This window comes from Notothenia rossii (genome assembly GCF_949606895.1).
Source record: "Notothenia rossii genome assembly, chromosome: 9".
Lineage (NCBI taxonomy): Eukaryota > Metazoa > Chordata > Actinopteri > Perciformes > Nototheniidae > Notothenia > Notothenia rossii.
In genome coordinates this window covers 49,011,703-49,025,414 of record NC_136907.1, presented here as the reverse complement: position 1 = coordinate 49,025,414, position 13,712 = coordinate 49,011,703, and the positions used below count along the sequence as shown (strand labels likewise).

At 41.8% G+C, this 13,712-nt stretch overlaps 1 protein-coding gene across 1 annotated transcript in view; it reads left to right on the top strand.

Moving 5' to 3' along the window:
• Positions 1-13,712, top strand: part of pkn2a (protein kinase N2a) — a 57,051-nt gene that overhangs the window by 29,117 nt on the left and 14,222 nt on the right. Inside the window, exons 5-11 of the mRNA XM_079647964.1 lie at positions 7,871-8,000; positions 8,114-8,259; positions 8,506-8,719; positions 9,473-9,658; positions 12,864-12,973; positions 13,083-13,226; positions 13,546-13,621. Coding sequence (XP_079504090.1) covers positions 7,871-8,000; positions 8,114-8,259; positions 8,506-8,719; positions 9,473-9,658; positions 12,864-12,973; positions 13,083-13,226; positions 13,546-13,621 — 1,006 coding nt within the window. The remainder of the gene's footprint in view (positions 1-7,870; positions 8,001-8,113; positions 8,260-8,505; positions 8,720-9,472; positions 9,659-12,863; positions 12,974-13,082; positions 13,227-13,545; positions 13,622-13,712) is intronic.

Here is a 13,712-nt window from a genome sequence, read left to right as displayed (position 1 = left end):
GATACCATTCGTACAGGTTATGTGAAGCTAAAACTAGCAGCTGTTTGGCTTAGCGTAGCATAAAGATAGAAACAGACAGGGTAAACCATGTTTTTGAAATGTGTTGAAAGATGGTCATCATTAATACAGATAACACCAGAACTCCAGTCACATCTTTTCCTTTTCTGATATTTATTTTATTTACTTAACTTTATATTGTCATTGTTGTTGTTGTTTTTTATGGTGTATTTTTTATTATATATATATTTTTTAATACACTGTTGTTTATTTGGTGAATATGTACAGTTGATGTATAATCAATGAATAGATGTTAAAAGATTTGTAGCACTTCACTGAGTGAACGTATCCAAGATAAAACAAGCTAAATTATCTTAGTATCTCCTACTGTCATTTGTATTATGTCTTTAAAAGACTAAAATATATTTTTTTTAAACAGAGAAACAACTTGCATGGCTCCGTCCAAATGTAACAATCTGCGGCTGCGCCATGCTCTCAAAAATGGCGTAAAGGAAATTCGTGCTAATATTTGACGCCATCAAAATAATGAGAACACTTTCGCAAAGATTTCTTGATAAGATCAATACAACATTGAGAGAACTATGGGACGTCTAACTGAATGTCATTTATTTAGAATGTAACCAGACCATGACTCGTTGAACTTTACTCAATAACACAAAGTTCATTGACCTACTGTTCAAGTGAGTACAGTGTGGAAAAGAGAGAGCCCTATTGAGTTACTTCGTACAATAAACAGGTCTGTCAAATGCAACATGATCCACTCTGTCTGACCGGTGGGGTGGGGGGGGTCTCTTTCAAAACACTGTGACCTCTCCCGGTCACGCAGACAGTCTGACAGTTGGAAATAGTCCTGTTGTGATATCAGAGAGGAAATGCCTGCTGGACAGAGGTGTTTCCTGCGAGCGGCGCCATCAACAACAACCAGGAACTCTGGGTGGAGTTTGCTTACTCCACTCTGTGTGTGCATGTGTTTGTGTGAGCATGTGTGTATTGGCACATGTGAGAGGGTCAGCAATTATGATACACAATGAGATCCCGCTTTCTTTTTTGATGAATAAGATTTTCCATGTGGTCACTCATTCTTTGGCTCCAATTAAGGGCATGAAACAGCCTCCTGGGCTGTTTGTGCTCACAGCAAAACACCAGTGATGATGGATGATGTAGAAGTTGGTTACTACTTTTGTTGGTTACATTGTCCCAGTAAAACGATTTTTATTGTCATGTTAAGACCAAATTATCTCACTGATTTGATAATATGATAGCATAATAATACACCCATTCAAAGGGCAATCCCCGTCTAACTTCTAACCTAAATCAGCCATTGGAATCAGGATGGGAGTCATATTTTTAGTAAAACATAACCGAATAAATAAAATGGACTTTTTGGCTCCCTTAAAAAAAAAAGACAGTGCATTGCGAATCCAGTCCGGCGTCGAATAATCGATTATTATTCGCCAGGGCTGTCCGATTTTCGATTTTCGATTTTGATCATGGTCAGTTTCTGGCATCCCTAGTTAAGGTGAGGTTTGGAAATGTAAAAATGATAGTCTTATGGTGAGTTGACCTCTAAGCTGATTATGTACAAAATTAAGGGGGCCCGGTTAGTAAAACGTACGATAAGCAGTGTAAGAAAAATTGGCAATTTACTTGTCCGAATACATGTTGGGTATCATTTGGATTTTAACGATTACGGTTATGCTTTTCGATTCCGGTTATCTTCGGTTCTCGATTCTGGTTCTTTTACCTCATTCACACCAACGGTGTTTCAGGGCCGGTTCAGAGCTGGAGCTTGAAAAGCACCGGGTTTTCCTGTTCGCAGCGGAGCAGCCCCTTAGCTCCGGAATCCGGTTCGTCTCAAGCACCAAAAAATGCTCCGGCTAGAGCAAAAGCACCGCATACGTCACGCTTACGTCGAGGCGGGGGCTGGGGGAATCGAAATCGTCATTGAAGTTGATGATTACGATTGTAAAGCAGTTGTGAATGTAGCAGGTAATTACTGTAAAGTTGGTAGTAAAGTTGTCCCATTTCTTTACAATGCAACCTGCCTGTGAGACAGAGTCCAACCACACATGTCCAACACATAATAATAATTAAAACTGCGGTCGCACTTGTGCGCGCAGTGATGAGTGGGCCCTCGCGTCCGTGCGCCTGTCGGGGAGGGCAGCCGGTCGTCCCGGCGTCAAGCAGACGCGCGCGAGTCCTCGGAAATGAGCCGTTTCTCATTTCTATAATTTTCGCGTCCCGGACTCCCAGGTCCTCCGGCAGCGACCCGGAAACGGATGTCGGCGCGCTGTCTCGAAGGAAAACAAATTTCTGTAAAGGGTCATCGAGGATCGATCATCGAGGAGTTTGTCTGGAGGTGCCGTAACCGAGGATACACTGATTTAGAGGAGAGAGGAGTCTCTCTGGAGGAGCTATAACCGAGGGTACACTGATGTATTCTCCGGAGTCGATTTCAGCCAACAGTGATGTTTAAAAGAGGCGTGACGCATGGCTGGATGTCAACAAAGCACAGCTCTGCAAACTGTCCCCGTTGTGATTATAAGTTATTCAAGATGATCAAATGTGCATCAGACTTATGCCCTTTACCGTTTTTTTGTTAACTCACTAATCACATCTCCCCTGGATGTTAGGTTATGCTTTCATTGTGAGGCGATGTTTACAGTGAGAACAGCTGCTGAGGTCAGTGCAGAAAGCAGAACAGTGTGTATAATATATATCGCTCAATCATATATGTAACGGGCCTACATTTCACACTTTATTTGTATGCTTTAGGAGATATCTACAAATAAACAGTAGATATTTTTCATGAAACCATATAGTGCTTAACAGGCTTGGCATTTCGTCATTTTAGGGGCAAGGCCATTTGGCCTTTGGTGTCACACATTTTTTCAGGGCGCAAAGGCCACATGCCAGGGCACAAAGGCCATTGAGGGAAACATTTGGATTTGGAGCTGACAAATAAATAACTTCACTTTCTGATAAGAAAAACAAATCACTGTTTTAATATCAATAATGTCAAACATTATATCATCATATAGGTCTATGCCTCCTTAGTATTACCGCATATAAAATAAAATACTTTACTTTGAATAATTAGTGTTTGGTATGTTTTCCATCTACTTCTCCCATTCACAAAATCAAATCAAAACATCTAAAATTATGTTAATATGTAACAAATATATTCAATTTCTGAGCAGAAGAAACAGCCTTCAAGGGTCAAACTCTGCACATACTGTGTGTGTGTGTGTGTGTGTGTGTGTGTGTGTGTGTGTGTGTGTGTGTGTGTGTGTGTGTGTGTGTGTGTGTGTGTGTGTGTGTGTGTGTGTGTGTGTGTGTGTGTGTGTGTGTGTGTGTGTGTGTGTGTGTGTGTGTGTGTGTGTGTGTGTGTGTGTGTGTGTGTGTGTGTGTGTGTGTGTGTGTGTGTGTGTGTGTGTGTGTGTGTGTGTGTGTGGCGGGTCTCAGTAGCTTAAGGTAGTATGGTCAAAAATGGTACATTCTCCATTAGCTTACGAGCTCCATGTTCAAGCGATCAACTATTTCTTCGCAATGTAGTATCACATTGGATATGCGCTTAAGTTGCCCTAGATTGGAATTTTTCCAATCATTCCCCTAGGAGGAGTTCGCAAGAATGTGCTTAAAATGCATGAAAAACGCATTTTTCAAAATGGCTGACTTCCTGGGGGGCAGGGCTTATGGAAGGCAATTTGAAATATGTGTGCAATCATAATAGTAATGTGTATACAGCGTTTCGTGAATATCGGAAAAACTAAATGCGAGCCGTTTGGATCAATTTGCGACATGTACATCGTCAAAAATGGTGTATTCGTTGTTAACTTACGAGCTCCACAAGTGATTTTTCAAAAATGTGCTCTGCAATTAAGTATCATATTAGATAGGGGCTGAACTTGTCCTGCATTGGAATTTTTCCGATCATTCCCCTAGGAGGAGTTTGCAAGAATGTGCTGAAAATGGCTGAAAAACGCACATGTTTCAAAACGGCCGACTTTCTGGGGGGCGGGGCTAATAAAAGCCCATTTGAAATATGTCCGCAATCATAAGAGCAATGTGTATACAGTGTTTCGTGAATATCGGAATAACCATATCCGAGTAGTTTGGAGTCATTTACAACATGTAAATCGTCAAAAATGGTGCATTCGCTGTTAGCTTACGACCTCCACGATTGAGCTAACAAAAATGTTCTTCTCAATTTAGTATCACATTGGAAATGGGCTAAACTTGTCCTGGATTGGAATTTTTCCGATCATTCCCCCAGGAGGAGTCCGCAGAAATGTCCTCAAAATGCATGAAAAACGCACATTTTTCAAAATGGCCGACTTTATTGGGGGCGGGGCTAATGGAAGGCAACTTGAAATATGTCCGCAATCATAAGAGCAATGTATATACAGCGTTCCGTGAATATCGGAAAAACTTTATGCGAGTAGTTTGGACTAATTTGCGACATGTAAATCATCAAAAATGGAACATTCTCCGTTCGCTAACGACCTCCACGATTGAGCTTTCAAAAAATTTCTTCTCAATTTAGCATGATATTGGATAGGGGCTGAACGTGTCCTGGATTGGAATTTTTCCGATCATTCCCCTAGGAAGAGTTCGCAACAATGTGCTTAAAATGCATGAAAAACGCACATTTTTCAAAATGGCCGACTTCCTGGGGGGCGGGGCTAATGGAATCTAAATACAAATATGTCCGCAATTCCATGAGGAATGTCTGTGCCAAAATTCGTGAAGTTCTGAGAAACTATATGTGACTACCACACAATAGGGGGCGCTAGTGAGCAGTTTTTTTGGAAAATTTCTTTTTTTTTTACATTCTCGAAAAGGTCGTGGGCTCTGACGTGTGTCCCAAGTTTTGCGTCCGAAGCTCATTTTATGCTTTGCAATTAAATTAAAAAAATTGTAGGCCACGCCCACATTCGGAATTTGTTGCGACACTTTAAATCTGAGTTCGTAGTCACCCCGAGAGTGTGTGTAAAAAAAAAATATATATATTAGTCCATCCGCTCTTGAGTTATAAATTGGTGGTGTTTTTGGTGCCCCCTATAGTCCAAAATGAAAAAACTTTGGTGTGCCTATTCCCCAAGACAGTTTGAAGCTATCTACCAAAATCTGTGATGTTTGGATACATTGTTGATGAGTTATGAGCATTTATTTCTAAGCCCCGCCTTTTTGCGAGAACGTTTTGATTGACGGCGGCAATATTTATCGTCCTAACATGCTCATTTTCTACGGTAATGTGTCTGACCCTCCACCAATGCCGTATACGAAGTTTGGTGTTGAAAAACTGAAAATTGAAATGTAACTATTAACTTAATTTGAACATTATGCTAATTTAGAAGAAAAATAATGTAGGCGGAGCTTAGGGTTCCAAGAGGATTATTTGTAGAGCAGGTCCACCCGGATATGTGTGCAAAATTTCAGGTCATTTGGAGTTACGGTGCGACTTTGTACATTTATTCCGAAATGGGATTTTGATAAGTGGCGCTAGTGAGCAGGTTGGAATATTTAACCCATTGACTCCAGAATATTGAAAAATGTTCCGGTCCTGGCGTCCGTGCAAAATTATACAACTTTTTAAGCATCCTAAAGACCGCTCCGTGCTCGGGCCCTAATAATAATAATAATTAGGGCCGGGACTTTAACGCGTTAATTAAGATTAATTAATTACACAAAAATTAACGCGGTAAAAAAAATTACGCATTTTAATCGCACTTATTTTTGCACCGCGGAACGTTTCTCACTGGATGAGTTTCAGGGGTACCGATTATACTGGAGCACCAACTAACGTTCATGACTTCAAACAACAACAAACCACAGTGAACAATAGTCAAACATGAACGAACAAGCTGATGAGACCGCTTTGGTTGGCCCCGTGGATGGGACATTTTGTTTTAAAAAAACGGACGGATGGAAGCGTCAATAAGAGCACGGTTCTTTGCAAATTATGCAAAAAGGAATTTGCATATCACCGCAGCACATCAAGCCTCAAGTATCACCTCAATGCAAAACCTATAGAAGCTAGCGTGGAAGCTAGCGTGGACGTTAGCCCGACTCGGAGTACAAGGACCCACACCCAATTCGCGTTGATCAAACAGTGGCCTATGCAACAGAGAGATTTTATTTTTCATCAGGATATTGGAAGAATAGGAGGGATTGAGGTCAATCACTGGCACTTTTTTTATTTTATTTTAAATGGTACAGTACACTTTATGTTGAACTATTTATTATGTTGTTGGTGCAACTGGCACTTTATGTTGAACCGTTTATTGTTTTGGCCAAGGTTATTGAGAGAGTTGGACTGAAATTGATAAGATTTTTTAAATCAACTGTTGGTAAATCAACAGTCCGTTATGGCCTCTGAAGCAACAGAGAGATGTTTTCTAATAGTCAGGGTTTCCAATGTTCTGAATGTACTTGAAAGTATTGTGTTATACTTAAAAAGTGTTATAGTTTACAGAAGGTCTACCTACCTATAGGCTACCTGAATCTCTGAAATGTACTATATTCCTAAATATGCTATTGCTACACTTTATGGCAAAAATTGCACTTTTCTGTTGGTCTTGGATAATTACCACCTTGAAAAAAATTAACAATGTTTTGTTGCTTAAGCTTATGTATTCAGTCATTATTCAATGGTATACTAAAATCCATGTGAAAAAAATTGCTTCTCACTGTTCTCAGGTCAAATATTTATATGTGATTAAAAATGCGATTAATTGCGATTAATTAATTACAAAGCCTGTAATTAATTAGATTAATTTTTTAAATCGAGTCCCGGCCCTAATAATAATGCAACATTATATTTATATAGCGCTTTTCTACAACTGAAAGACGCTTGCACGCTTACACATGTCCTGCAATACATATGCTGCAGCTGCCCAGCTGCAGCATGTGTATTGAAATGAAAATACTATTTATTTACTTTTCCAATGTACTTTCTATACCCTGCTTCATAAACAATACTGACATCCCTGTGCTCCTCCGAGTCTGGGGGTCCGGGAATGTGAGGACAGCGCGAGGACACAGACAGGGAGGCTGCTTTACTTCATAAAGGAAATGGTGGTCAATATTAACAACACAGGAGCTAAAACGCTTAATAACCTTCATTACGTGTTAGAGAAAGAACATAAGAAAGTTTGACGAAGATGAGGCTGTTAAACGGGCAGCGGATCCGCTGTGTTTAGAAAGAGAGAGAGACTCTGAGCTGAACCGTGCAGCGATTAGCTGATACGGAGCATAGAGAGAGAGAGAGCTGCGGGGCTCTGCCTCCGCCTCCTGTCCTCACAACTCTTTATTAATCCCAGTACCGGACAATTGTTATTTGTTCCTACTCGGAACCGAGTTTTGCTTCCCAACCCTGCCACTGTGCTACACGTCCCGCCCCCCCCCCCCACGCTCCCGTCTAACAGTACAGAAAGCGGCGAGATACATTTCCTTAGGAATCGACAAGCAGAACCGAAACTAACATTTTCTAAACGATACTGATGGAATCGAAATGTTGGAACCGGTACCCATCCCTAATCTCACATGACAAAGAAGGAAATTTAAAGCGGTCGCAAACAGTAATGGTGCACACGGACAATTTGCGAATGAGTTCTGCCTTTTGTAAGCTGAATTTATCAATAATTTGGCGAAAAACGTCACTTGTCCATCGGACAAGTCAATTGAAAGATTTACTTGTCCGATATTGTAAATAACACGTCCCGGACGGTGGGACGTGTGCTTTTTTGCACACTGATAAGTTGATAACATAATTCCTGTGACAGGCCTAATTTTAAAAAATGTTTTACGACAACAGACAGTGATTTTTCATTTTCTAATTTGTTTGAAGGACCGTAAGTTGCTAGCGATGGCGCAGCAGATGCTTCAGGACAGCAAGACGAAGATCGAGTTCATCAGGATGCAGATCCTCAAGGCCAGCCAGGCCAGCGAGATGAGCTTCGAGAACAACGATGTGATGGGTGAGCCTTCAGTTGTACTCAGTGTTCCATTTTAAAACTTTTAATGGGAAAAACCCCAAAGTCCTATGAACAATTCCGTCTAACAAAATCCTGTCAATTTTTTTCTGTTCCAGACAAGCCCATCATCAGCCCGCTGGACCTCCGGGTGGAGGAGCTGTGTCACCACGCCAAGATCGAGTCGGCTGTAGCAGAGGGAGCCAAGAACGTCATGAAACTGCTGGGCACAGGGAAAGTCACAGAAAAGAGAGCGCATTCAGAGGTAGCTGTTTGTGTTTGCATGTGTGTGAGTCTATTTGCATGCTAAATTCACTGCTACTGGAACATTGTGTTGACTAGCAGAAAGAAGATTTTCATCACTTTGTGCAGTTTCATTGGCTTTAAATAAAACAATTTCCTGCCCTGCTGCTGTGCTCTATTAAAGTAAAATAGACCGTGTAATTGATGTTTCTGTCTCTCTTTATTCTTTTATACTTATTTCCTTCATTTACTTCCTTCTCCTCTTCAGGCCCAGGCTCGTTTTAATGAGTCCAGTCAAAAGCTGGACCTCCTGCGATACTCCTTGGAGCAACGCCTCATGGAGCTGCCTAAAAACCACCCTCGCAGCAGCAGCATCATGGAGGAGCTGTCCCTGCTGTCCTCTCCTGTCCTCAGTCCCAGATCCAGCATCATCTCCACACAGAACCAGTACAGCACTGTGACCAAGCCCGCAGCACTCACAGGTAAAACACACCCGGTAATGATTAATAACAGAATGTGATGATGTGAGTTAGTGTCCCATCATCACCCTGTTCTTCTAAAAATAAAAACTGACAGCTTTTCACCTTTTCTCCACCTAGTGGTTCCTATGGTATTATTGTTGGTTGTTTGATCGATCTACTTATCTGGACTGAGTAAAACACCCATATTAATAAATGGGCATCTTTTGCTACTTACTGATCTAGCTTAATAGAAAGGACTTGTAGTAAGCAGTGATGCAGTGCTACGCCTTTTGTCTGGTACGTTTATATAGTCATCATAATATGGTTCCGTCATTGACTGAGAAACCATCAACCGTTTTGATGGATCCGGTAAAGTTGGTTGGACAAAGTCAGATAAGACTTAAGTTAATCTCTGATGTCGTAAGCTTTTTTACGCAAATCGTATGTGCTATTTATTCTGATACAAGACACAAGGCCTGGATACTACGTTGGGTTAACATTTCTTACTGTAATTTCTTAATCTCCATGTTCACGTAGATTTACCTAGACCAAGATATTATTACAAAGTGAAATTTTCCTAGTTAAGATTAACACGGATGTTTCTCATTAATGCCTTTTTCTTTGTTTGTTGTCATTATTGTTACGTAGAGTAATAACCTACAAATGAAACATTTCAGAATTGAAATGCTTAGACTTAGAATGTGCAAAATGGGACCATCTTGTAAAAATATATTGTGTGATGCATGTATCTGTATTGTCCCTTCTCTCCTGCAGGCACGTTAGACGTCAGGCTCATGGGCTGTCAGGACCTTCTGGAAAATGTCCCGGGCCGTTCCAAAGCAGCTTCTGTCCCTCTGCCGGGCTGGAGCCCCAGCGAGACGCGCTCCTCCTTCATCAGCCGAGCAAACCGCAACCGTAGCGTGAGCTCCCGGAACCTGACGAAGAGCGAGGAGCTCTCCAGTGAGTAGACCTGACCATACGCTGTCTGGAAATAAGTAAATATTGATACAGAGATGGAAAATATACAGAAATATACACTACAATGACATCTGGCGTCGTTTTAGTAAGACATTTTCTCTTCCGCATAAAAAAGCCTCCGCACGTAACCTCCCGTGTGTGACGTAACATGGGGGAGAGCGGCCGGTCTAACGTAGTAATAAACATGGATCACAATGCTAGTTTTGACACAGACGAGGTTGAAAATATATATTCGAATGCATATGATTATAATTATGAGCCTGCTAGGCGTCCAAGAGACCAAGAGCAGCCAAGGATTAGAAGAAATAACGGCCATTGGAGAGAAATGAAGCTGTGGTGTGAGGAGACCATGTGGAGAACTGGACAGCTGTCTTGGTGAGTGACCGGCGTTAGCTACAGTTAATGTTAGCTAACGTCAGTCACATCACAACATTGTAAAGTTAGCTATCATATATCAGGCTATAACTAAAGTAGTATTGATGATATAGTAACGTTACTGGCAGGACTGTTGTTGATACTGATCCATAACAGAAACTAATGCGCAAGTATCAGCCGTATCTCGCGTTACCTAATGCAACTCCACACTACGTCTTGCGGCGCTGTGTACCGGAGGGGAGACGCGACATACGGCTGATACTTGACTATCTGGCGGAGAAAGGTTGTGGAGCCTCCGTTGATATGCCGTTGTAAATGGCTTGATGGAAAGCAGGTGTGTAGTCGGGGAGGGTGCACAGCTGATTGCAGCGGGTGAGTGGAGGTTGAGCCGGGAGCCAGGAGTGACAGCCACCACGCCCAAACAAACAACTCAGACAGGGGGAAACAAACAAACACAAAGGAGACGGCTGGAGCAGTACAGCCACCACAGCGTTACCTAATGCTTCTCCACACTATGTCTTACGGTGCTGTGTACCGGAGGGGAGAGAGAGAGGAGCGAAGGGGGCAGAGAAAGAGCAGCGAAGGGGGGGAGAGAGATGTAATACGGTTTCCTGATAAACGTTTTTCTTGATAGGCTTCAGCTGTGGAGAGTATGTGCTGCAGGGAGGTGGATGCACCTCGCACAACGCACCCAGGAACAAAAGCTAGCTCCGGTCCTTTTCCTGTTAAGGAAACTGTGGACTCGATGTCCTGACACTGACAGACTCGAGTTTCTGCAACCTGCAAAAACTCAAGCTCACCATGATTACAAATGGTGAAATGCAATGTAAAATTACCGAAAAAATACCAGCTCACTAAATCACAACCGCTCAAACCAACTACAAACTACTACCGCGGATTGAGCAGAGAAGGAGTCCGAGACGTAATATGACGCGTTTCACGTATGACGTAAAAACAAAGCATTTTATAGTAGCAGAGCTCAAAACGGCTCCTTTCCCTCTGAATTCCTGCCCTTATGTCTTGTAAAACATATCAAATCCTGCATTAACTTGACAGCTATCATACTGAATAAATATGTACTGTGAATGTATGCAAAAATGTATGGCATATGGCTGTCTAACAGAAGTTTAATTCATTTCTCACTTATTCTGACAATGTACTTAACCCCAAATAAAAGAACCCAATAAAAAGAGTTGTTAAATAATAGTGAAGTCACGTTGTAATAACAATAACTCATCTCTCTCTCGTTTTATTTTTGAGCTTTGCTAAAAGCCACTGTGTCAAGTGTCCTTCCTGGGTTGCCGTCCGGAGTTCTCCAATATGGCGGACCATCTCGCACATGCACAGTACCGATCGGGCAGGGGGACAGATCGGGTAGTGACAAAGCATAAATGTAGTAAAAAAAAAAACCTGCAAGTTGCTCTTTAAGGAATCGTTGAGCTAGCTAACTAGCAGACATTGTCACTATCTGCTAACGTTAGCCTTCATTTTCTAATAGTTTTTTTCATAGGCTATAAACAGAGGTCGTATAAGTAGCCTATAGATATTGTACTAAAGTAAAAGTAGAATTACTCAGATCTTGTACTTGAGTAAAAGTAGAAGTACACAGATCTGGTACGAGTTAAAGTAGAAGTACCAGAGTGTAGGAATACTCTGTTACAAGTAAAGGTCCTGCAATCAAATTGTTACCCAAGTAAAAGTACAAAAGTGTTATCATCAAAATATAGTGAAAGTAGCGATAGTAAAAGTAGTGATTGTGCAGATTGGTCCATTTCAGAATAATATATATATGTTTTTATAATGATTGATCATGAAAGTGTTCTCAAAGCTGGTAAAGGTGCAGCTAGTTTGAATGACTTTGGATACTGCAGGGTAGCTTGTGAATTTACTCCAGGTGGAACTAAAGTCTGATTTAACACTTGATTAGATTTCACATCATTCGTCCACATCTGTAAAGTAACTAAAGGTATGAAATACCATTTACCTCTGAAATGTAGAGGAGTAGAAGACCAAAGTAGCAAAACATTGAAATACTTAAGTAAAGTACAAGTATCTCAACATTTTACCCAAGTATAGTACTTGAGTTTATGAACTTGGTTACTTTACACCAGTAGCTATAAAGATAGAAAGACTAAGCCTTGCACAGAGGCATGACGATACATTTTCAAAGCCTCGCTGAAAGTTTCCGGGGAAGCAGTGTGTGGACCCGTCAGCGCAACTTACATGATGCCGAATTTAACAAACACATTTAAATAATTGGTTTTAATAAGGACGATCGTCAGTTCTGTGATTCTCCAGAACCCACAGATGGCCAGTCCGCCCCTGTGTAGCATATTATTTCAATGAGAGATGAGCAGATCGCCACTGGGCTTTGAACTAAAGACACAGCCACGCAAAAACTGCGGCATTTGTACAGCTCCTTATGGGTACTGCAATTTGTGAAGTGCTTTCCTCTTTGGTGAAACGATCAGCACTGCACCACGGAGGAAAGCGGCAGAAAGTCGCCTGAAGTTAAAGAGAGCGGGGCTGCGTTGCGTGCATGGCTTCCTTCTGCAGGTAACAAGGAGACGCGCTCTGGCAGCGGTCTCGTTCAGGATCCGAAAATAATTTTTTTATATTTTGCACACTTATTCCACTTATTCCTAGTGTGCCACTGGTTACGGTGCACGCGTGCCAGGGGTTGCCGACCCCTGATGTAAGCTTTTACTCCTGGATTGCATCTATACTTCAACTATTTTAAAAGCGGTTTAAATATATGGAGATTATCCTGCTGAACAAAATGTGGAAGAATCATAAGTGTGTGTGTCCTCAGATGAGATCAGCGCAGTGCTGAAGCTGGACAACACGGTAGTCGGCCAGACGAGCTGGAAGTCAGTCAGTAACCAGGCCTGGGACCAGAAGTTTACATTGGAGCTGGACCGGGTAACACACACGCACACAAACTCTCCCCAAACCTACATCTGTCTTGTTGTCTCAGTGTGGTGTTTGAACACAGTCAGTGTGTTTCACATGTTGCTTGTGTGTCCTGCAGTCTCGTGAGCTGGAGATCTCGGTGTACTGGAGGGACTGGCGCTCGCTCTGCGCCGTCAAGTTCCTGCGACTCGAGGACTTCCTGGACAACCAGCGTCACGGGATGTGTCTGTACCTGGAGCCACAGGGGATGCTGTTTGCTGAGGTACACACACACTCACACACTCACACACTCACACACACACACACACACACACACACACACACACACACACACACACACACACACACACACACACACACACACACACACACACACACACACCGTTAGTTATAATTGACAGGTCACATTGAGACAGTTCCTGGTGACCATAATGGACAAGACTGTAAAAGTACTGAAATTATAAAAATCTAAAGAAATGTCTGTTGATATATATTTGATTACTTCTTTTATGTTACATGTTTGTAAGTGTGTCATAGCAGCTGTTTTCTGTTTCGTCAAAATATGAATTTCTCTTTTTCAGGTTACATTTTTCAATCCTGTCATCGAGAGACGACCAAAGCTACAAAGACAAAAGAAGATTTTCTCGAAACAGCAAGGTGAGTCAACATTTCTTCACTCTATTTTGACTCTCAGACGTGCATTACAGAAATGTACATTGGTTAACTGAGGCTTGGATGGTATATCTAA